Below are 27,105 nucleotides of genomic sequence, written 5' to 3' on the forward strand. Positions count from 1 at the left end.
GCAGATATAGAGGACAGGGTGGTATGGAGACGGATGATCCACTGTGGCGACCCCTAATGGGAGCAGCCGAAAGAAGAAGAAGAAGAAGAAGAATATGGAAAAAAATTGTAGGGATACATTTATGGGGATGAACTTAAAGGAACTAGTTTATAAAGCAAATATTTTGCAATCTATCACTATAGCTGCTTTGAGACAATTTCCATTGTTAAAAGCGCTCTACAAATCAAAGTGAATGGAACTGAAATCCAATTTAGTCCTCTAAACTTTACTCCATCTGTACACTCTGCTCAAACAGGTCAGCTACACAAAACTATGACGTTTGTGCTAATGTCGCCATCGTCACCTCGTAGATTGCTAATTAAACAAACATCTTTCTGAGGTTACAAAACCTTTCCATGTTTTCCTGTAATCTTATAGTGTCTGAGTACTATTAGAAACTAAGCTTAAGTTAAAACAAAACAAAACAAAACGAATACTACACAAAAAATGGTATTAAAACAATATGAGAAGAACCTGATGCCCAAAATACTGGATAAATAAAAAAATATGATACATTATATTGCCAAAAGTATCGGGTCACCTGGTTATAAGTATGGACATTGCATTCCACATTTAGTCCCAATTGCTCTTATAATTCCCTCCACTCTTCTGGGAGGATGTTCCACTGGATTTTGAAGTGTGCTTATGGATATTTGTGTTCATCAGCCACAAGAGTGTTATGAAAGGCAGGTACTGATGTAGGTAAGGAGACCTGGGATGCAGTCAGCATTTTCAATTCATCCCAAAGGTGTTCAGTAGTGATGAGATCAGAGCTCTATAGCAGACCACTCAAGATCTTTCTCTCCAAAGCATGTCAACCAGATCTTCAAGGAGCTCACTTTATGCACAGGGACATTGCCATGGGTTTCTGTTCAAGTGAATGCAAAATTGAAATTAAAGCGCATCCAAAGACTTCCTGTACAATTGAGCGTTGTGGTAACAGTTTGGAAAAGAACCACATAAAGCAGGAAAGGTCAGGTGACCCAATACTTTTTTCAATATAGTGTATCTGGTCTGAATTTCAACAGGTCCCTTTGGGGAAAGAAACCCTAACCCATCTCACTTGAATGAAAGTACTGCATGTTTACAGTCCAAGTAATAAACTGGGGAGAATTATAACCATGCTGTCATTTAAAAAAGAACAACGTCTAATCTTTGGCGTAGCATTACATAATATAAAGACATGTAAAGAAAGTGTTTCCAGCATCAAGAGTTTATAATGGTCAGTAGGTTTTCGCTCACTGTTGATTCTTTAGGACTGAGAGGCTGCGGTTGTTTCGGTGTTTCTCCAGATCATAAATAAATCTTTTTTTTTTTTTTTTTATCTTGTTAAAAGGAAAAAACAAACAACATGGAATTATAGCTGAATACAGAGTGACAGCTTATTTCCAACATTTCCTAACTACATCAAGATAAATTAATGTTTTTTTTATGTGACATTATGGTGAAAATGCTGATTTTGAAGATGAATTTGACAAGCTGAACAATATGAAATATAACAAAAAATGGCACAAGGTGTTAACACCAACTGCTCCAATATTAGTGGAAACGCCACACTGAGGCACATAAATCCCACATAAACAATTTCTGTCTCTCTTAAATCTTTTTCTTATTTAGGACAAAATTCTGGATTGAACATATATAAAATAACAAAAATTTTTTTTATCCAATTATCACATCAGCTGTAATTTGGTCAATGCTGGCAAATGACCAGGGTACATAGCTGAGATAATCCAGGCCTAGTTGTGTTTCGTCTCTGGCTGTTATTCGCCTACGTGTCCTGCATTAAAATGTTATAAAAACGTACACCTAGCTGTGGATTGACCCTGACAAAGTATCTAATAAAAGCCACAAACTTGTCACACGAACATAAATGGCAAAATAGTTTTTACTTCAAATTGTAAATAAAAAAAGTTAAAAGTTGTTGTCAAATAAGATGAATGAATAGTTTCCGTATGCATTATGTTATAGGTAAATAATTATTCCCAGTTTATACTTTTGGCAAATGCAATATCAGTAGCTTAACAAAATAATCCACCAATATTACAGGGCACACTGGATCTGTTTCCTTAGTTTTCACGTTTTCCACGACAGGTGAAATTCTTTTATTTAGATCTCAACCAAACAATCCTATTCTGCCACACACATAAATGTACGTCACCGGCTTTGAAGAAAAAAAAAAATCAGCACACTTTATTAATATCCATGTGTCGACAAAGACACAAGAACCAATTTCCGTTCCTCATTAACTCTTCAATAATGCAAAATTGACCCTCTGAAACCGACCCTGTGTAAACATCCCAGTTTCTATGGCTAAGCCCCAACACGGCTGCTCGTGTGGGCAGTTTATTGTGACAGGAATAGGAAGCGTTATCGCTGGTAAATATGAAGACCTCGTTCTTTTGAAAGCAGTTTTCGGCTAAGCAAACAGCACAGTGTGTGTGACAGCAGGTGCCTCTCACGCTCTTGTGCACGTCATCTTTTACAAATGAATACAGGTCCACTCGAACGTGTTCACGTCGCATTACAGAGGAGGAACAAAAGATTTTCCTACGTGTACAAAATCAGATTTATTGCCTCAGCAAGATTACTGTGACCTACTATGCATTTTAAACTGCAATTTGGCTGTAACACGCATATGTGTTAAGTAAAACTAATAAGAATGCAGATAACAGAATCAGCTTCTTAAACTTATTACTGAAATTACAATGGAAAAGTAGCCAAGAATCAAGTAAAGGATATTACATCATACAAAATTTGCATCATTTTTACATAAGCAGTTTCATAAAACAGAAGAAATCTGCATGAAATTAAATACACGAGCAAAATATTTCAATCTGTATTTGAATCCTTGTACACAAGTCACATTTCAACTTGGATGATTGCATGATGTACATCTGATGTAACGTGGTGAAAATGCATGCGATTTACTTTCAATACAACCAAGTTTTCATCCGTGTCCTCCTTTTATTCTTTTTTCAAGCGTAAAAGATGTAAAGTTTTTTTTATATACTTGTCACACGTAATTTACAGCACGGTGACATTTTTCCTTCACATTTCCTTGTTGATTTCTTTTTGAACTTTTGTTTTTTGTCGTAACGTCATCTGTACAAACCCTTGCGAATGAGCTAATACTAGAGAAACAATAATATACTAGAATAATTATGTTTAACTTATTCCCGAATTACAGCAGGAAGTACTGTCAGAGCTGCTGTTACAGATGATTCATAAACTCCTACTGACTAATTAGAATTAAGAGTTTAGCAGCAGGTGGTATAACTGAGTTTGAGAAATACACTGCCATTATTCATGATGAACTATTAGGGGCCAATAAAAATATATATTTTTTTTCAAATAATCAATATTACTACTACTACTATTATTATTTTTATTATTATTAAGAAGAAGAAGTAGAAAAAGACAATTATTGTGTGTTAAAATGTTACTATTATTTTGCTTAGAGTTAAACTGGTGATAAAACCGGTGCCTGAAATTTCACAGTAAAAGAAAATGTATTTTTCCTCAGTTTTTGGACCTGTCTTTGGTGTATATGTAGTGTGTGTGTGTGTGTGTGTGTGTGTGTGTGTGTGTGTGTGTGTGTGTGTGTGTGTGTGTGTGTGTGTGTGTGTGTATGTGTGCAGCTGCTTGAACAAATACAACAAAACAATAATGATCGAAGCGGAGCTGACTAGCCGGTCTGAACACTCCGAGACAAACACACCAACCTGCTCCTGAATGCCCAAGGCAACGATTACTGCACTACAGCCAAATGATGTTCCTATAAAAGGCCTGTCATTGCAATAAATGATCTGCCAGCACACAGTTGGCATCGTTTCAAAAAGAGGCATGGGCTGGGTTTCCAGGTACAGGTTAATCCCAATGACTTAATGACATCTTCAGTAAGGACTCTCCATTAGAAATGTTCCTTGTAAATCACACAGCATTAGTTTGGTCTTTAAGCTTTATGGAAAAACACCCTGACAAAAGGCACATTATTGATCTAAATTAAGAAAGAGGGAATGAATCTGCAGATATTCAGCTGAATATTTATTTTCATTTATCTATCTATTGAAATAATGTTTTTGAGGTGAACTTCTGACCATTGCCTTTAATTTTGCCATCTTCTGAGGTAACAGCCTCAGGAGAGATCATGAATAATTCAAGAGCAACTAGATTACTTTTATTGGGCTATTTCTCGTGGACATTAGGGCGGGTGTCTTTTCATTCTGAAATACGTACTAATGTCTGGAGAATAAAGTTTTTTCCTGGAACTTAAATAACTTGAAGCAGAAAAATGTCTGGCTGTCAACTGAAGGCCACTCGCTGAAGCTCAGGATGGTTCCACATGAACAGCCTAAAGATCCATGAGGTTATTGTGGAGAACCATGAAAATAAATTCGGACTTTAATCAATATAAACAGTTTGGCACAATGGCTTAGGGCTGCAATTGCAATGAAAAGTTTAGCATCGGTGAACAGCTAATAACCACAACAATGATGGAACTATAATGAATGGAGTCTGGTTTTGAGTCTGGTTCCTCTCAAAAATGTTTCCTCATCGCATCTCAGAGAGTTTTTCCTGGTCACTGCTGCAAATGGCTTGCTCATTAAGGACAAAATGATAAAGACTGCTTTCTGGAGTAACTCTGGTGATATCTTTGAGCTAGAAATGCATCGAGGCCATCTTTCTCAGGCTGAAGACGAGTACAATTGGTTTTGGAACTGATACCAAGAATGAAATTAATGTGTAATCAACGTTTCATTCAGTCAGATTGTATCATGGAACCACTGTTTATGTCGGATGCTGCAGTGTATTGTTAGCAATGAACTCAAAGCTCTGCAAGCAAATATAAATGATGTGTGTCTCAGCGCTTACACACTAAGTTTCTCTTCACACTTGCCTTTACTCCTCATATAATATTACATAATAAAAACACTTTCTATACACACAATTCATGGCAACTTAGTTGGTGTTAGTGACCATGATCCCTGGCTTTGAATGCTCAGTTCAACTCACACTCACACTGTTTAAATAAGATGTTCTATGGCTACAAATAGTAATAAAATGTAAACAAAAAAAAAAAAGCATTGGGTATGGATGCAGAGCCTGTAGAAACCAGACCACTAACAGTATGTTCATCACAGTGGTCACATACTGTAACACCGTATACACACAGCGTGTGTATGACTCAGTAATGCACGGCCATACACTATATCAGTCCGCATTACGTATTCTACTGCTAAAAATACTCACTGTTAAACATAAAACAAACCTGGAAAATTCTCAGCCTTGAATCCATCAACGCTGCGTTCAAAAAGCTGTTCTGAGAAACTGTTATTTCCTACTGTAAATGTATTCCTGCACACATATGTCAGCTGTACAAGCTACACAGAATGGGTGCAATAGCCTAAAGCCAAAAGTGCTCACAATGAGAAACCATCTGTTTTTATATAAACACCACTTTATATTTTAAATATGAAATACTCAAATATAAAATGCAACCCACTCCAACAATTTTTTGTGTAAAAAAAAAACAAAACAAAACAAAACAATAAAATAAAACAAAATTATATAATACTGTAAGCAACTAAAACATAGCATTTGGGTAATTATTATGTGGGTTTTAAATCCCATTAGATATCTGACATGTGACCTGTCACTATATAGTAGAAGATTAAAAAATGTAAACAGTTGGTTAATCAACATTATGTATTTTTTGGCAATTTCCTAATTATTGATTGGATGATATCGATTGCACTCAGTGGATATTTTCACAGAGCACAATTTGCAGTCTGCTTTCTATGCCATCATTAATTGTGTAACACAGTCAACTCCAAATGTATTGGACAGGCAGAGCCCTACAGTGAGAACAACTGGGCTTGGAAAATAAAAATAAACATAAACATAAGATGATACACTACATGGACAAAAAAAAAATTGTGGACACCTGGCCATAAGATTCATGTGCTTTATATGGTCATACATGTGCATTAACCTCCACTCTTCTGGGAAGATGTCCCACTAGATTATGGAGTGTGGCTTTGGAGATTTGTGTAAGATTCATTCAGCCAAATGGGTGTTTTTTGCACGACAAATTGATCTACAAACTAAAGTGAATTCCAGGAAAAAAAAAATACCATCCAAACCGACAGTGTGAAGCTCTTCAGAATCTACACAGGTAATATTTTGAAATTTTTATGTAAAAATGTGTTAAAACACGTTTCTCCATTGACATTGGAAAATACGTTGGGTTTTTTTGTTGCAATTTATGCCACAAATATTTTAGCACTGTTTTCTATGGGAAAATGTTTAAAACATGAATAATTAATAAGTGAAAAATGTGGGCATGTGTGTGTTTGTGTGTGCTGCCAAGCTTCTCTGCATAATTTCCTGTAAACCCAGAAGCCCATTTCTCACGCCACTTTGAGCTCTGCTTATGACTCGTACTACCTTCTAGGTCCAGATTATAAACATGCATTATCTAAATTAACCGATTTCTGTGGAAGATTAAATGTAAATGAAAAACCCTTTTCTTTTTAAGACTACTTTTTCACTGCATCACTGCACTCATTACATACACAATTTGTTTAAAAGAATTATCCATCTATAAGATCACTGACATTCTCTGAATCTACATGTGGATCATTTGATCATTGACTTTTGTCTCTAAACTTCTATATCACTATATATTTACACTGCGCACACATGATCAGTTTTAATAGTATGGGATATCTACAGAAACACCATTTCAACTAATATAATCAAACCAAGAACGCATTTTCAATTTACTCAATGGCAGTAACTGAGGTTTCCAACTATGTAATAATCCCAGGCCAGGCCACAATAACGATCTGTAATCAGAAAACAGTTCTGTGTGGCTGAGTAACAGTGAAAAGTTATAGCAATAAAATCTCTCACTGGCTTCAGGTGCAAATGTGTGTCCATGTGCATTAAGAACACATGATTGAAATAAACCGATCGAGTCCGAAATAACATTGGTATATTTTACAGCTCCATTAGACTACCGACTCTTCCACCCTCGCAGAGTTTACTTCGTAATTTATCCGCACACTACACACTGGGATATATCTGTGTTTAGATCAGCAAATGTCCGACTAGCAATGTAAATGTAAGGAATATGAGAAAATGGTATGTGCATATGCAAATCTCATTTACATATGTAAATCTCATTTACATATGTACATATGTAAATCTCATAATCGAATACTTTTAACTAGGATTTCGATCGATTTAATTAAATTTCATTTTTATTTGTATAGAGCTTTTAACAATGGACTTTGTCTCAAAGCAGCTTTGCAGAAATAAAGCGGTTACAAAATGAGTATAGCATCTATAAGTCCGTTCCTTATAAAGTTTATCACCAATGAGTGAGCCAGTGCTGACCGTAGCAAGGAGAAACTTCCTGTGATGGTAAGAGGAAGAAACCCTGAGAGAAACCAGACTCCATATGGAACCCATCCTCATCTGGATTGCACCGAATGTCCATTCATTACAGTTCCATCATTGTTGAGGTGTGCTGCTCAATGATCGCTTAAATGCAAAACTAATCATGCAACCTGTGGGCCTAAGCCACTGTAAAATTAATTACAAAAAATGTATTATTAAATGTATTTTTTGCCTTAATTTTTACTGTCAGGTTACATTACACATTTTTTTTGTGTTATTATATTTATTGTTTACTTATTTTTGTACCAAAATTACATAAATATATATATATATATATATATATATATATATATATATATATATATATATATATATATATATATATATATATATATATATATATATATTTTTTTTTTAAACAATGCATTGTAAGGTGAATATTAAATATTACATTATTTATATTAAATAACAATATATTCATTGGCTCAATGCAACAACAAATTTGAGATATATTTATATATAAAAAAATAAAAAATAAAAAAAAATATCATGAGACTTTGAATAAATTGGTTTATAAATCACAGACACTGTTTTGCTATTTGCTTTACCTGACTGTGAAGTCGTAGGAGCAGGATGCCAACACGGTCTTGCAAAATGGTGAGAACTGTAAAAGTCAGAAGAGAGGATAAATAACAGCTGTATAAAAAAATACACTGCTGCATAAACAAAACATATTGCAATAAATGATATGAGTTTGCATATGCACTGATTTGCTGCATCATCACTTTCTGACTATAATCAATCTGTTGCTTTTTAAAATGTACCAACCCTGTCTGCACCTCCTGTTCTATCAATCAGCAGAAAAGGACCACCACAGTGCCACTGCTAAACAGGTTTTAAATGGACCATTCTCAACACAGACACGAACATCGCTCTGTACAGTGTATTTAACACTAAATGTTGTCCCAAAGGAGCTTTACAGAAATCTAAATGTAAATTTAAATCCTTAATGAATTGGGACAGTGGCTCTACCAGAGGTCAATGTTAGGATGTGGTAGCTCAGTGGTTAAGGCATTGGACTCTTGATCAAAAGGTCACAAGTTTAAAACCCAGCACCATAAAGCTGCCACTGTTGGTCCCTTGAGCAAGGCCCTTAACTCTCAACTACTTAGTTTTAAGTCGCTCTGGATAAGTCTGCCAAATGTCATAAATGTAAACGTAGATGTTAACATTGTAAAATAAAAATAGAATAAAAAAAGCAAAAAAAAAATTTCGAACTTTTTAATAATAATTTTTAATAAATGTTTTAAGTAAAAGTAGAATAAAAAATTTGGCGAATAAAAATTTATAATCATAAAAAAATAATAATAATAACAATAAAACAAATTTACAACAGAATAAATAAATATAATATAATACCAGTATCAATAATAAAATAATACATTTCCGAATTTACACAAAAATGTAATAAAAAAAATACAATTGAAATAAAAGTAAAAGAATGCGACATAAAATTGACAATAAAATAAAATTAAAATAAAGAATAAAAAAAAAAGATTAAATGTAAATGAAAAACCCTTTTCTTTTTAAGACTACTTTTTCACTGCATCACTGCACTCATTACATACACAATTTGTTTAAAAGAATTAACCATCTATAAGATCACTGACATTCTCTGAATCTACATGTGGATCATTTGATCATTGACTTTTGTCTCTAAACTTCTATATCACTATATATTTACACTGCGCACACATGATCAGTTTTAATAGTATGGGATATCTACAGAAACACCATTTCAACTAATATAATCAAACCAAGAACGCATTTTCAATTTACTCAATGGCAGTAACTGAGGTTTCCAACTATGTAATAATCCCAGGCCAGGCCACAATAACGATCTGTAATCAGAAAACAGTTCTGTGTGGCTGAGTAACAGTGAAACGTTATAGCAATAAAATCTCTCACTGGCTTCAGGTGCAAATGTGTGTCCATGTGCATTAAGAACACATGATTGAAATAAACCGATCGAGTCCGAAATAACATTGGTATATTTTACAGCTCCATTAGACTGTAAGACCACCGACTCTTCCACCCTCGCAGAGTTTACTTCGTAATTTATCCGCACACTACACACTGGGATATATCTGTGTTTAGATCAGCAAATGTCCTAAATGTAATAAAAATATAACAACAGTAAAACTAAAATTTTACAATAGAACAAAAAAAAATTCGAACTTTTTAATAATAATTTTTAATAAATGTTTTAAATAAAAGTAGAATAAAAAGATTTGGCGAATAAAAATTAATAATCATAAAAAAAAAATTATAACAATAAAACATAAATTTACAACAGAATAAATAAATATAATATAATACCAGTATCAATAATAAAATAATACATTTCCGAATTTACACGAAAATGTATAAAAAAAAAATACAATTGAAATAAAAGTAAAAGAATGCGACATAAAATTTACAATAAAATAAAATAAAAAAAAAGAATAAAAAAAAAAGAAGGAAAACTGAAATTAAAAAATAAAACAAACAGAATAAAAAAAGATAAATTAAATTAGATAAATTAGATATAAAATAAATAAGAATCAAATAAAAAGGGATCAGATTTACTGTGGAGCATTGTCGGTTTTTATTTCTCGAACACCACAAATCAACTAACTGCACAATGTACTGCATGTTTCGCTTGATTTAACCGCTTATCAACACTGATGAGAGGCTTCTAATGCAGGAATCTAGTGATTAACAAGCTGAAATAACACGCAGACAACTTCAAACTGAAATGCCTAGACAACTAGAGCGACCTATTGATCCCCCACGACCCAGCCTTTCTCATTTTACTGACAGTTAGGTCATTTCCTAATCAGCCATATTATTTTTTGCATCTTTCATTAAAGGGGTTTCAGATCCCTGTGCTCAGAGCTGTAGAAGATGATGGAAGGGGTTAAAAAGACAATATAAACTGCTATATGTTTTAAACTTTTGTGATATGGAGGCAAGTATGTTAGTATATTTATATTTATGATGGTGTTTGGTAGACACCCTTATCTAGAGAGAAATCTCTCATTTATACAACTCAGTTTATGATTAAGGGCCTTGCTTAAGGGCCCAGAACAGGCAGCTTGGTGGTGCTGAGATTGAACTCAAGACCATTCGATCAGTAGTCCAACATCTTAACCACTGAGGTGTCACTTCCTTGTCAGAAGTTATGTCAGACATTTCCTCAATCTAATATTCTTCTAAAGTGTTGGTCTTCAACTGGGGGGTGACGGCGGTACTGCAGGGGGTCTGTTAATTAATGTTTAATTAGAAGGATTTTTTGTTGAGAAAATTAAACATGGTTAAAAACATCAACAATGAAATATTTAATTAAAAAATTATTATAATAAATACATTAAAGTTCTAGAAAAATTTAAGGTAAAGTTCATGTAAATGTATGATAGTCCACCCAGATTTTGGTTGCAAAATCGAAATTATGATGCACAAATCTTTTCGAAAGAATGAAAATCTATAAAAAATATACAGACAGTGATGCATGTACAACAACAGCATAGTTATAATAGTCTTAACATAATTAATACCAGCGTGATGAAATTGGTTTCTATTAATATCAGTGGATATGTTTGACACGTTTTGTATCAGGGGTCCCTGACCTGAAAAACGTTGAAGACCCCTGCGCTATAGTAACAGTTATTTTATTATAACGATGGCAATGAGAAATATTGGAATTCCTTCATCTAAGATATATGTACTTGTGTGAATCTTTTGTCAATGTGAAACAATCTACACTTACAGGCTATTATTTTACACTGAGAACAGGGACACTTTATCTTACACACACATGGTCACATCACGAGTATAACCTGTGCTTGTTAACTTTACCAAGCCGTATGCATTAATTGAGAACATTTCTCGAACACAATGTGACAGTGTTGGCATGATGGCGTGATTGAGGGTCACATTACATGCTAAGAAGGAAAAATCTAAAGTAAAATTGAGTATCACTTAGTGGAGTACGCCAGTGCCTCAGAATGACAAATCTATGAACTAGATATAGATTTAAACTATTCTGTATAGGGTAAAAAGACTGGCATGATCATTCACCAGAGTTTCCCCTGCAACAGCCTGACTGACACCATATTATCGTAATTACCGTATTTTTCGGACTATAAGCCGCTACTTTTTTCCCACATTTTGAACCCCGCGGCTTAAACAACGAAGCGGCTAATTTATGAATTTTTCCTGGGTTTTTCCCTGTTTCACAAACCGGTTTCACAAACTTCGTTACACCGTGTGTAACGTGTCTTTCGTTAAAGCCTGTGTAAAGTACATTAGTGTAGACAGGCTTATAGACAGGTGCGGCTTATTTATGTTAAAAATAAAAATTATTGTAAAATTCAGTGGGTGAGGCTTATATATGGGTGCACTTTATAGTCTGGAAATTACGGTCGGTTATTTATAGTAACTTCTCTCTCAAAGTTAAAAAGCAACAGATTGAACAGCACCACCGTATAAAACGAGTCACTTGACGTTACCTTTACTCTCCGGATGGCGTAGGAATGGCCCGGCATTTGAGCTACAGGCTGGCGGACGTTGCGAAGATCCCAAACACACACGCTGCAGTCGACGGCTCCCGTCGCCAACACATTCTGTAAAGCAAACATTTCGAGAATACAAATAGATGAAGTCTAGATGGTCAGAAAGAGTTTAATCAGGCATCCCAGAAGTAGTAGCGCAATCAAAGATATGCAACCTTCCTGTATCGTAAAATGTTTCTTCGGTAAAAAGAAAAAAATATGTTCTGAAAATTCGTAATCCGTAGGTTTGATGACTCCGTGATTAAAATAATTACTGTTAAAATTATATAAAACAATGAATTACAATGAAATTCAATTACTTAAGTAATGAATTATGAACCTAATTGACTATTCATATGTTATTTCGTGTATGTGTGTCATTTTCTTGTCACCTGATCATATTTGCACCAATCGCAGCTAAGGATCTCGGCTTTGTGTGCGGGAATTGCTAATCGACACGAGCCGGCTTTCACGTCCCAAACTCTCAGCGTGCCATCTCCTGGAAACACAGAAAAACGAGTTTTATGGCAAAAAAAAAAAAAAAAAAACTTGCTTCCAATAATTCTTGCAAAAATTATTTCACATGCAAAATATCAGTAATCTACGGGTTGACCATTCGTGATTGGGCAGAATTCACGCATTAAACCAATCAGAACCTGAAAACTGTCTACAGACTTGGAAATGAAGTCAGCACCTATTACTGTTGTAACCTGCAGGATATAAAGTGTTTACCAGGGCAAATCCATACATCGTCACCAGACATCCGTCATGCAAGTAGAAGTACAGATCATGTTTTAAAAGACTCTGGTAAAGGTTGAAGTACTGACTACACTTTTTCACTCAAGTTAAAGAAGTTTGGACTCTGACTTGTACTTAAGTAAAAAGTAGCCATAACTCATTGGTAACTGGACCTCACATCATATTAAAATATTAATAAAAAAGGCTGAACATCCACCAAAAAGAACACAAGCAGAGAAAAGATGATGATGATCAGGAAGGTCTCTGTTCTTAGTCATGTTTACATCATTGACTCTCTCTGTCTTATCAAGGTTAACTCCATACTTCTTGTTGCCTTCTGCCTTGAGTGTTTTTTCAGCTTCGTAAACTAGTCTACGTCTGTGGTGTGTGAGAGCCAGGAAATGATACACCAGTGGTAGATTGAAAAGGCTGTGCAATGACAAGAAATAGGATGATGGGCTAAAAATGGTGCCCAGTGAAAAAAAAACCTATTGATCATGTCACCAAACAGATTACAATTAAAGCCTGGTTTGAAATTTAAAAAGTACAGATATTTGTGTAAAAAAATATAGAGTGAGAGGTAAAAGTTGTCCGAAAAATAAATAGTGAAGCAAAGTACTGATACCAGAAAAAATCTACTTAAGTATTTGTACTTCATTACTTCCCACCACTGATCATCACCATCATCATCAAGGTCATTACAAGTGAATAATCTGCAATCATAAACATAAACATAGGTGTTGGTCGAAAAATCCCATATGAGGAACAACTGAATTGAAGAAAACTATGACATTACAACAAAACCAAGACTCATGAATGTACAAACAAACTAAACGGTCACTAAACTGGAAAGAAGCTGCCACAATCCGGAAACAAAACCGATCACAAGGCAGGGGTGGAGACTCCTGATGAACTGTAATGAATGGACATTCGGTGCCACCAAGATGAGGACGGGTTCCCTTCTGAGTCTGGTTCCTCTCAAGGTTTCTTCCTCATGCCACCTCAGGGGGTTGTCCCCTGGCCACAGACAAACTTACAATTATAAGGAACAAACGTATAGGCACTAAACGTATACATTCTTTTATAACCGCATTATCTTTGTAAAACTGCTTTGAGACATCGTCGAGTTTGTTTATTAAATTTTAACACCGTGTTAGCGTCAGTGCTACAAACATGGCTAACACAAGATTAGCATTAAATATTGCAAACACATTCGGGTTATACGTTATGAAAAATCCCTTGTAAACATGTTCCTGAATTAAACCATTTCCTAGCAGTATCGTCAAAATAATAATCCATCAAGACAAAGGTGGAGATTTACCTATCAGAAGAAACCATGTGTAAGTTCAAGTGAACAAGCAGAGACCCAGTGTAGACACTTGATCATGCCTTTATTTGAAACTATAAAGGACACTTATTTTAGTACTAGAACTTATTTCCTACAATTTACTATTTTTATATACGTTCCATTCCTTTTGCCATTTGTTTTGTGGTGTATAAGTTAATTAATGGTCTGAGGTCAGAAGGTGGTATTTCAGTCAGTTATTTCCACATCATGTGCTTTCCAGGCAGCCGTATCTACTCCCTCATTGTAGTCAAACCAATGTGAACCGAGCAAAATATAATATTAAAGGCTTCCTTCTTTAAATCGGTGCTTGAAGACAACATTGTGAATCAGAGACAATTAAGTCCGTGCTTGACCCTTGTAGCTTTGCTCCAAAAACCATATTGTTGATCTCCGATCATTGCTGCTGCTGATACGCTGTTAAGACCTTTTTGATCCATCCATAAAATGCAGTTCTGTGCAGTGGAAATTAACGCCTCAGTTCTAATTAATTAATTAAAGTAATGTTAAAATGTATTCTGATGGGTTTCTTATATTTAATGTCTATTATTAAAATCGCTATACAAATAAAAATGAGTTGAAATAAACTGAGAAAAAAAACAAACCAAACTAAACGCACATGATGAAGGCTACAAAAAAATAAATGTATTTACACGAAAACATTTATTATTAGTCATTATGATTGTGTTGTGAGTCAATCGTATGCATATCTTTGAATTAACTGTAAAAAAAATAAAATAAATAAATAAATAAATAATTAAAATAAAATAAAATAAAATAAAATAGTGATAGGAATTGGATTTTGGATAAGTTCAAATCACAGCCACACCAAGTTGCCACTCCTAGGGTCCTAAACCAGGCCCTTAACCCCATAGCTGCTCAGTTGTATGTATGAAATAAATATAATTTATTATATTTATTTATTTTATATTGTTGTTAAAATTAAAAATGTACAGGAACGACAATCAAATATAAAACTCTAGGTGAATGCATAATGATTCAGGAACAGTACAAAACTGGAGGCTATATATGTTAATTTGCAATCTTTCATTATTAGCAGCAAAACTTTTGGAGCCTCGATCGACTACATTTGGGGAACAGAGGATTGCTGTTATTTATTTATTTATTTATTTATTTATTTATTTTAGATTAACTGTTCGTTTTAAATACGACAATCAGCAAATGGTGGTCCTGCCAACTTCTCTTGCGGGTTCAGGCTGTGCACTAGTGCAGTAATTGCTGTGCACATGCTAGGACAGCAAATGCAGATCGAATCTAAATCCTAGAAATATTCCCTCTCTGACTATATTCTGCAGAAGCCTGTGAACCATGACGTTCATCTCAAGAAGCGTTTAGCTATAAGTGGATGAACATCAGAACTGCCAAGACGATGCGTCGGTGTTCCAGCTAGACACTGAATTTCAGCAAACCTCCCTCTCTCTCTCTTTGTAAAACCCTCTGTGACCTTCATTCACGTAAAGAAAAACTCCTAAAAGGAGGGGATTGCCTCGTTAGGCTCTGTAATTTAACATTCTGTAGTCAGCAGTTAGTGGGTCTCTACGTATCCGTGGAGACCTGCAACATCAGCACCATTTACAGTTCAGAGCTGAAAAACAGTTCAGCTGACCAGAAAAAAAAGGAACATAATTCTAGCGCTATTGATTATTGTACATATGTTCCGAGTTCAAGTCTGTGCATCAATTAACTCATCAAGCATTTAAATTCACTTTGAACTTTTCCCCTGCTGACAGACCTGAATCAAGTTGACAGGTAATTATTAAGCATTTAATGGTCTGGGCAAAGAGCAGCCCTAGTGAAGGAGGTGTGGCCTATCAGCCCTAGTAAAGTGGGAGTGTCTTGTGTACCTGTCAGCAATAATGGGAGAGTTGTAGCTTTTGTACCAATCAGTCCTAGTAAAGGAGGTGTGACCTGTCAGCCATAAAGAAGGAGGTGTGGCTTGTTTACCTCTCAGCCCTAGTGAAGAAGGTGGGGCCTGTCAGCCATAAAGAAGGAGGTGTGGCTTGTGTACCTGTCAACCTAAGTGAAGGAGGTGTGGCCTGTGTAACTTCCAGTGATAAAAAAGGGGGTGGGGCTTGTGTACCTGTCAGCCCAAGTGAAGGAGGTGTGGCCTGTGTAACTTTCAGTGATAAAGAGGTAGGTGGGGCTTGTGTACCTCTCAGCCTCATTAAAGGAAGTGTGGTGTGTATGCCTGTCGGTCACAAAATAGATGTGGCCGATGTGCCAGACTCAGTCACATTCAAGAAAGGTTTAGATTTTGTGCCTCAGTGAAGTTCGCACCAAACTAAAAGACTTTAAAGCCACTCTGATCTGATTAGTTTTTCTTTAGTTGCTTGAAAACATCTTGAAATATACGCTTAATTAAAAATCACTTATCCAAACATACATTTTAATGTCTCAGAGAATAAGCTAATGCAATACAAAAACCACAAAAAAAACCCCATACCCTTACCCAGCTTTTATCATACATTTTTATCTTAAATCCTTAAAGCACAGTAGTCAAGTGTCTCATAAACTTTTCATGCTTATTTGACAAGCATTTACCTTTCTGCATACTAAACAGGCTTCTGCTTTGCGCAGCTAAGCACAGAGCAAACAAAATATTATTCTCATTGACAATTTAATCTCACTGCTCGAATAAATGGCCTCAATTTACTTAACTACCACTCGAGAGCTTTTTTACGCAGACACGATAAGCAGCGGTCGATCAGAAAAGCCGCAGTGCTGAGCTCGAGCCAAATAAATGCTTGCACCAAACTAAAACTAGCGTCTATTGCGGAATATTGTGTGTCCCCAAATGGAGAGATTTATTCCCGGCTTGGTGCATTTCATGGATCCTCATTAGAAGGACAGGAAACTTCTGTTCCTGGAACTGCTGCCATCCTTGTAAAGTGGATTGCCGAGAGTCCAAAAGAAACAAAGTTCGGGAGATAAAATTAGCATTTCCGGGGATGCGGCGTTTAGTTCAAACCTTTGATTTGCAGCCCGCTCTGCTCGCTGCTGACTTTAATTGCGCCTAAATGCATCTCTCGTCGAGATTGCTGGCACACCAAGCCTTCGCCTTTCAAGCTTTCATGACACGGCTGTCAGCCGAGGCTGAGGAAGTTCGTATCTGCAGTGTGTGGCGGGGGGTTGGTGAGGATGCAGGACCGCTGATAAGCTTTAATCATGTGGTAGCGCTATTGTTTCTCTCCGCAGCTCTTCAAAGCAAACCTTCTCTGTAAAATGACATTATCATTCAACAGTGTGCCACATCGCTGCTCGACTACAAATCAAGGTGGAAACGCAGCACTTAAGAAGACTCGTACTTTAAAATCGGCACAAGCTTTTTTTAATAATAAGCAAGGATATAATGTCGAAGATTGTTCAGTTATTATTAGGCGATATACAAATTCGCAGGATCGAAATTGTGCCTTGTGACACGTTAACATAAAAAATAAATAAAAAAATTTAAAAAACGGCTTTACGTTTATCCTTATAATTCAGTCCCTTAGTGAGAAACCCTGAGAGAAACCAGACTTAAATATGAACCCATCCTCATTGTTCACTGATGGAGACTTGAGTAGAAAACAGTTTGCGTTCTCTTCAATTGGAGGCCACTCTGTGCAGCTAGGGATGGTTTCTCCTCAACGCCTTGGGTGGTTCCATGAAATTCAGGAGTAAGAACGGGAGCTTTGAGAATGGGTTTCGACTGTAGTTAATGTCAACAGTCTGCTACACTGACTCAGGACTACAGTTTGCATCTAATCACCATCACTGCACCTCTCAACATCGTTTATCTGTAATAAATGAACATTCAGTGCAACCCAGATGAGGATGTGGTTCCTTCTTAAGTTTGGTTCCTCTCAAGGTTTCTTCCTTATGCCATCTCGGGGAGTTTTTCCTCACCACAGTCGCCACCGGCTCACTCATCAGGGACGAACTTACACTTATAAAAAACATATACATTTTTATCACCACATTTTCTGTGTCAAGCTGCTTTGAGACAATGGTAATTGTTAAAAGCGCTAAACAAATAAAAATGAATTGAACTGAATTGAGTTTGTGGTCAATTATGCTCTAAAAACTGTAGAATCTCCAAGCTATTGGAATGTTCTAACATTTAAAACATATACATTATTATTATTATTATTACCATATTTAGTCTTCGTGCGCTATGTTGGATGGTTTTACTCAAAATCAACATAAATTTACATAAAGCATCTATATTTGTTCATGCGCATGTTGATTAGAGTATTAAAAACTTGAAAAGTATTCATTTGAGGTACATTTAGAACAGATACAAATGTGCGTTTAAGTTACGATTAATCTAAATATATAAATCTAAATATTTTAATCGATTGCTAGTCCTGGTATATACGCTATATGGACAAATGTTTTTGGACACCTGATCATAAGATTGGTAAGTGCTTTTTAAACATCCACAAACAGCACCAGTTTGCTGTTATAATAACCGCCACTCTACTGGGAAGATGTTTTACTAGATTTTGGAGTGTGCGTGTGGAGATTTGTGCTCATTCAGCACACTTCGATGTTAGTGAAGTCAGGTACTGATGTAGGTGAGGCGAGCTGAGGTGAGCTGGATTAGGGTGCAGTCAGCGGTCCGACCCATTTACAGTAAATCATATATCAAAGTCATGCCGGTTTGGGTCTAAAAGTTCAAGCAAAGGGAAAATTTTATGCTATCACATCCCAAGACATCCTATACAATTGGTGACTTCATCTTTGTGGTAAAAGATTGGGAAAGACGCACATATAGCTGGAAAAAGCAGGGATGCCAAAACTATTGTTCATATACTGCGTTTCAACAATGAATTTTTGTATTCTGTGTATTGTGTATCTGTCCCACACTGGTTGCACTTTATGTGGCGAGGACATTTACTTTAGTCCTGAGCTCTGTGTTCTGTTATGTAGCTTTACGTTGTGTGATGTAGCTCTATGTTGTTTAATGTAGCACCAGGGTTCTGGAGGAACGTTGTTTTATTTCGATATGTGCCGCGTCAGCTATATATGGTAGAAACGACAATTAAAGCTTCTTGACTTTACGTTATAATGTAATTGAACCACAATCCCATATGACTAGACCCAGACAACACAATGTAAAGCCATACTTTATAAATATTGAGTAAATTATATATAAATATATAAGTTTTTCTGAACGTTACTACTGAACTATCCTGAGGTAAATGCAAACATTCAGCTTTTCTCCCTTTGGCGAGAGAAACTCATTCTGGGCCACATTCCTGAAATCGGAGGTGTGAACCTCCAGCCTAAAGTGCTCTTTTATCTTTGAGTAAAGAACTGAAAGTAATTTCATGGTAGTGCCAATGAGGAGGGGCTCACATTTAACGCACGTGAGTGCTTGCTCGATGTACCAGGAAACCAGTTTAATGCATATTAATGGGTAACATTGGTTTCAAACTTTGGTTGGTTGAACATGTGAAGTATGTTGCTGGTCATATGTGATTACTCATTTAGGGGGTTAATTTATCTACTTTGCTAAGTACTCCTGTCCAGGTAAAATCCAGATGTTGCTATAGCAGGATGTGGATGAGAGGGGGGGGGGGGATATGAACTCTATTTCTCTCTCCACCATCAAATCCAAGAAACACTACTCATGTATGTGAAATAGTTAGAATAACACTTTTATCCGAGTGTTTTCTTTCTTTTTTTCACTGATGATGATGAACATACAAACAATTCTAAAAGATTGTTATAAAATCAAGCTCGATATGTAAAAAAAAAAAACTTGGTACATGTGGTTATAGGAAGCACATTATACATGATTAAACACTGAGTGGCCTAATGACATGGTGTTATTGTTTTGTATTCATCATATACCCCTTTTGCCAACATGAAGAAATTGTGTATGTACATTTACATATATGCTTTTAGCCCTTTAGCATTGTACCGCAAACACGCCACATAATCTAAAGCTGTAAATCCTATAATCATTGCTGTAGTGACATTTCTTGTTAGGAGACATTTATTTACCGTTTGTGAACGAAGTATTTACGGAAAGAGCTTTGTAAAGTTTACCAGCACAGGAAAGTCTTCAGCCCAGAGGATTTTACGCTTTCCGGGTTTCTCGGTAAAAGGAAAAGTCAAGGTTTATTAAAAAATGCCAGAGTGATAGAAAAGTTGGTAAAGGATGGACTTTTAATCTCACCTGTAAAATCGAACCATAAATTGTTCAAATGTGACGTGTCCTTCATTATTATTAAGAAATAAATATCAGTATTAATAAAAGGCTGTGGTAAAAGTTAAACACTATGCTGTTATGCAAAAATTATTCACCAATGCTTCAATGTTATTGAAAATTAATCAACACCTCTTGGCCAATCAGATTTGGGATTGCATCAGTTTTGTATTTAAGTTTTACTAAAAATTGAATATGCTAATAAACATTTAATAAAAAAACGTGTGTTTATTATTAGATGTCAGTCTGTTTTTTATGAATATTGCTTTTTTTTTTTTTTTTTTTTTTTTACAATTTTAATTGCATAAATTCTTCCTGATGTATATTATATATAAATTTTATGAATTACTCCAGAATATAAAAGATTGAATCTCTTTCTTTTTTTCTTTTTTTTTTTACTTCGATGTCTACTAATATTTTAAGCAAAAAAAAAAAAAGCGTAATTTATTAATTTTGATGATCATAAATAACATTATTTTTAAATATTCTTACTTCAACATAGAAAGGAAAACTATACAAAATGTGATTATTTACTACTTTCACTACCTTTTCTACTTTATTAGAGATAAACATGCTTAAACAAAAATTAATTGGTATTTAAAAAAAATATCTATATCATTTTGTCCTCAAATCCGATTTACTACATCCTAATGATAAAATTACTTATACCTCATAATTGTATTGATCTTTTTGAAAGATAGAACAAAAATAAATCATGCATGTTCCTCACACAACTGATGCACCGATCAATTCTTATAATTAATCATTTCCCCAGTATAAAGAGACACATTAATCCAACATAGCACAACCTGAAACCCAGCTAAAGCACTACACCACACTAGCATAGAGCAGCATAGAGTGTGTTTTGTTTTTTTATGACGGGCTTTACAGCATGTTTGTAACCTTTATAAAACGCTGCATCAGCAAACGCTTTTTCCGCGTGATCAAATTCAGCGTCGTTTCAGCATCGGGGCTCTGGGCATTGATTTCCAGACATCTCTCATTTCACACGTGTTTATGGCTCTGGCGCTCCTATTTTAATAAGAAAGAAAAGAGCTTTTTATCATTGTGTCAGAGTGTAGCATTGTGGCTAGATTTCAAAAGTCTGGACGATTCAAAAAGAGCAGAAGCAAAAACGTGTGCCTTGATGTATTCACTTTGAACTTTATCAGTGACTGCACATTAAAGTGAGCTGTAAGAGCTGAATGCTGTTATTCACCTGCCCATCATAGTTAGAATATGCGTTTGAAATGCTTTTCTGCTCACCACGGCTGTAAAGAGCGGCTGTTTAACTTGCCATTGCCTTTCTGTAAGCTCTATTCCTCTCTGACCTTTCTCATCGACACCTTTCAGGTGAAAATGCAAATCAACTAACCCCAATTTATGTTTTCAACCAATTGTAGAATCTGTGCCACATATAACTCAGGTTATGTAGTGCGTATATAGTTAATAGAGGAAAAAAAAAGCGATGATATACTGCTCACTGCATGTATATAAATAATTCACACCTAGGGTTGCAAAATTCTGGGAACGTTCCATGGGAATTAACGGGAATATATGGGAATTAATAGGAATAAACCTGGAGTTTACAAAATTGCAGCTTTGCCTGTAACAGCTAACTTAAATGTAGTTGATAAAAAGCAGCTTGCAGGATCATTTTGGTAAAAAAAAAAAAAACGGATTGAATGCAATTTCAGTGGAGTTTCATCGATCACATGCACACAGCACACTTACTGCAGGACTACTCAGGCCACACCCCCTACATGCACTGGGAATTCCTCCATAACATACGACATTTCTTTTAACAAATTTATATAATTCTTGAATGTAAATTATATAAATATTACATAAAATGATGTTTAAAACTCTCTTGTGCTGTGTGTAATCACGAATAAATCAAAGTCAAAAATGTCAGTTTTAAAATATTAATGTGCATGCACATCAGCTTATGACCAAACAAACGTTTATATTTATGTTTGTATATGATACAGTTTATATACATTTTCTCTAATTTCTAATTAATTCCCATAAATTCCCGTAAATTCCTGAGAACTTGGAATTCCCCCAAATTTCTGTAAAGTTACCTGAAATTCGCCACCCCTTCGCATCACCATTCACAACCCCCGAATAAAATTCACAATTTGTCAATAACTATAGTTATATATATATATATATATATATATATATATATATATATATATATATATATACACACACACACACACACACACACACACACACACACACACACACACACACACACACACACACACACACTTCATGAACACAAGTAATTGTTTAGATTTTAAAGAATGACAAATTGTTTGCAGTTATTTCCTCCTGCTCTACAGGCGTTGAGAGCTTTATTTCTGAAGCACCGATGCTCGGCAGGGTTGTGTGTTGCTTTATTTGGAACATAGCCTCTGGGTGAAACAGTGAGGTACTGAAGCGCAGGAGCTGCAGATTCTCTGTGTGAGCTGATAAGATCAGAACAGAGCAGCTGGGAGCTGAACAACTTTAGCACACGATGACAGAACCTTGTGATTCGCTCAAGAAGTACGTGCGTGCACACACACACACACACACACACACACACACACACACACACACACACACACACACACACACACACACACACACAATGCCAAGTGCTCTCCTTTTTGATAACATACATAGTTTTTCATATTTCCCTTAAAAGAATAACCCGTTTAATAAATTAAAAAAAAGATAGGATTTATTCAATTTAGCAACTCACGGCACAGGTTTTTGTATAACTTGCACCAAAATACTGACCTTAAGTATGGAATTGCAAAAAACTTTCATGTTGAATACTCAAAAACAACTGGTGGAAAACTACTGCACTACAGTTTACAGCTGCACCAAACTGTGATTCACATTGCCATCATTTAACATCACAGAAACAGTTCTCATTCATCTTGGTCTTCTCCTTACGTATAGTACTTTACTGAATGTATAAAGTGTTTACACGTTACTATATATTTCTGATTAAACCATGTAGGCTGCATCAAAACTTCATTTGTCAAAGCTGCTTAATATTTCGTCGACGTTATACAAGCCATTTTTGTAGATTAATCAAAACCTATTGGACCAAATCCCACATTTTAACATGAACCATGTCACTGATGAGCACAATTCATTCATTCATCCTTTCATTCATTTTCTCCCGCTTATCCGTAATTCGGGTCGCGGGGGCAGCAGTCTAAGCAGGCCCCCGCCTTCGACTGCTGCCCAATCCTCACAGCACCGTCCCTTACGGTCCCTCCTGCAGGTGGTGCGCCCACGGGAAGGCGGCCCCACGTCACTCCGACGTCACGGACCTTGATATTTCCCTCGTAAGGGACCCCCGGAGCATAGAGGGTTAAGGGCCTTGCTCAAGGGCCCAAGAGTGGCAGCTTGGCGATACCGGGGCTGGAACCCCAGACCTTCCGATCGGCAACCCAGCGCCTTAACCGCTTGAGCCACCACTCCCCCATGAGCACAATTAACTTCTGAAATCCTGGTTACTCTATAAACTGACTTTGTAGGGCACCATTGAAGCCCTCTGCTGGTCAAAATATAAAACTGGTGAAAAGTTCAGTGCAGAAGTTCTCAGACGAGTGACTATTTAGATAACTTATTATGGATCAATGGAACCATCCCCAGCCACTCTTAGTGCCGGTCCCAAGCCCGGATAAATTGGGGAGGGTTGCGTTAGGAAGGGCATCCAGCGTAAAACATGTGCCAAATCAAACGTGCGGAGGATCCGCTGTGGCGACCCCGGGAGAAGCCGAAAAGAAATCCCATTATGGATCAATGAATAGGGTTCCCTGGTGGTCTAGTGGTTAGGATGCGGCGCTCTCACCGCTGCGGCCCGGGTTCGATCCCCGGTCAGGGAACCAACCCCAGCCAGTCTTAGTGCCAGTCCCAAGCCCGGATAAATGGGGAGGGCAGCGTAAAAACATGTGTCAAATCAAACATGTAGATGGTCCGCTGTGGCGACCCCTAATGGAAGAATGTTTATTAGTAGTAAAACCATATTCAACATTAAATCCAAATATTCTTGTAAATGTTTTAAAAATAATGGTAATGCTAAAAGATGTAAATCATCATGGCAACTTTTGCTACGTTTCCACACGGACGATTTCAATTGCCGGACGTGTGAACCATTGGCGGAATTTGTTGCATAATTTGAGACTTGGCGTATCAGTGAAACAAATGTTTAGTGATTAAAAATCATTTTTAAGTCGAGTTTATTTTTTTATATCTATGTCAAATTAATTTGTGTTGCGTTTAAGGTTTTCATTTCGCCTCATTCATTTATTTATTGATCAGTGCCATTAACATTAATTTGCTTTAACGTATTATTTACGCATTAATTTATACAATTTAACATTTTATTTGTCATATAAGCACCACAGTACCGCTTGCAACAAAACGCTTTTTTTTTTAACTGTTCCATAAAATAGGAAAATTCCAAAATTAATGAATAAAAATATAAATTAAATATTAATATAAAAATTCATATATCAATATGAAATTTATATCAAATTGCATTAATAAAATATTAATATTATAATAATATCATAATATAATATGATAATATAGTATCATATTTCTTTAACTGCATATATGTGCATTCGTTTGTTTAATTCCAGCCAAAGAAATAAAAAATATATGGAAAATAAATTTCCGCTGCCCGAAACTCTCTGAGGTGAAATTATTTTTGTTTTTCATGTGTGCCTGATTGTGCGAATCATTTTCGATGTGTGGAATCGACTTAAAATCTTAGTCTAGTTCTAATGCAGAGAATCAGTGAATCAACTCTTTAATTAAGACAGGCTTTGACGTGAACCAAAATCAGAATGATGCTTGGTGACTGAACAAACGCACGTTAACCAAACGCACATGCTTTATCATATGATCAGTCAATTTCAAACCTTTTAGTGTAAACACATTAACTTCTGATGATTTGGCCAAGTGGAATAAAATAATGCTTTCTGATAATGCAAGAAAGATTGACTATATAAAAATAACCAGTAGTGTGCTGTAAAGAGTTCCTATACTTTATCAAAGATTATCTGTGTTCAAATACCTCGAGTTAAATTAAATGTGTCCTCATGAAGTGAAGTTTCGCTACAGCAGGCTTCAGAGCACCGTCACTCTAATCTGATAATGAAATTCCTTTTTATTGTATTTTTTTTATTACTGAATTTAATGGTTTTTGGTGATTTGGTGTCTGCTGCAGCTTAATTAGATTACTGTAAAGCACTTCTGCATGAATGCCAACGTGTCCATTAAGAAATTCCAGAAGCCCAGGACCTTATAAAAGATGGAAAGTTCAAACACACTAGCTCTATCCTAGGTATATAGGATAATATTACACATATATACAGTGTTTTTGTGTAAAAAATGTATTTATTATTAAAAGCAGGAAAAATCGCAAGAGTAAGGATTTTAGGCTCAAGGCCAAATTGTGACGTCTAGACGACTGGGTCAGGCATCTCCAAAACTGTAGATCTTGTGGGCTGTTACCTCGTCTGCAGTGATTAGTATCTATCACAAGTGCTCCAAGGAAGGAACAGTGATAAACCAGAAACAGGGTCATGGGGTCCGAGGCTCAGTAATACACGTAGGGAGCAAAGGCTGGCTCGTGTGGTCCAATCCAACTTGAAGTAAATGCTGTTGATGCTCGACGGATCAGGACAGTTTTGGCAGTAAAATGGGGACCAACACAATATTAGGTAGGTGGTCATAATGTTATGGCTGATCGGTGTAGACATTTGCACAGCACTGTATTTCAGTGCAATCCATTCCAATACTTTTGCTTAGACTGAAAATTGGGTGGTTACTTCCAAGTGAAAACAGAACAAGATGCAGTTATCAGAGAGTGAAAGCCAAATTCTGATTTATCGTCTCACAAGTAACTTCTGATCCAAATCCCAAATGCCTTCAGTGTATAGCAAAAAAAATTTAAATAATAAATTAAATAAATAAATAAAAACCTGCTCTGGCTGTCCCAATACTTTTGCACGGGAATGTTTTCCTGCGAGATTAAAAACAACGAGAGAGAGAGAGAGAGAGAGAGAGAGAGAGAGAGAGAGAGAGAGAGAGAGAGAGAGAGAGAGAGAAACAAAGAAATGGTGTGTGTGTGTGTGTGTGTGTGTGTGTGTGTGTGTGTGTGTGTGTGTGTGTGTGTGTGTTGGGGGGGGGGGTTGCTCAGTGTACTGTATCTTCTATTGTATTTCTACTATGCATTTCTTTCAGTCTTTTCTTTTAGTATCTTTTGGTAGCGCTCAGACCATCTTCAAGAAATGATGCATTAAAAATCCCGATTCATTATACTACACATTTACATCTCTATTATTCCTTGTAATCACAGGCCCTGATCCTAAAAAATCTAGATCTCCCTATCATATTTAATAGCAGCTCCTGGGGCCTATAAACACCAACATCTGTCCTAATCAGACAAATACCATCCAAATGCCTACAAGCTCTTGTGTCACTGACTTCCGATGGTTTAAATTATACAGATTCTAGTTTTTATTACTTGCATATTGCCATTCTTATGGCAAACCATTAACTTCGAATGCCTCTAAAATAAAACTCGTAGATTGGATAGAAAAAAATAAATTGAGTTCATTCTCCCTCAGTCTTTACTTCAACCAAACTCTGACTCTATATATTTATTGGTGTTTTACAACATGCATGCATCTCCAGCAGTATTTGTGTTTGTAAATGAACAAGGGGTTGTTTGTTATATCTGCATT

General features: G+C 35.9%; 1 protein-coding gene across 1 annotated transcript in view; it reads right to left on the reverse strand.

Moving 5' to 3' along the window:
* The window catches only part of pex7 (peroxisomal biogenesis factor 7), a 42,432-nt gene that overhangs the window by 10,901 nt on the left and 4,426 nt on the right, over positions 1–27,105 (reverse strand). Inside the window, exons 6-8 of the mRNA XM_083562549.1 lie at positions 12,431–12,537; positions 11,997–12,110; positions 8,055–8,110 (exon numbers count right to left, since the gene is read on the reverse strand). Of these exons, the coding sequence (XP_083418675.1) occupies positions 8,055–8,110; positions 11,997–12,110; positions 12,431–12,537 (277 nt within the window). The remainder of the gene's footprint in view (positions 1–8,054; positions 8,111–11,996; positions 12,111–12,430; positions 12,538–27,105) is intronic.

Source organism: Silurus aristotelis (assembly GCF_946808225.1).
Source record: "Silurus aristotelis genome assembly, chromosome: 15".
NCBI lineage: Eukaryota > Metazoa > Chordata > Actinopteri > Siluriformes > Siluridae > Silurus > Silurus aristotelis.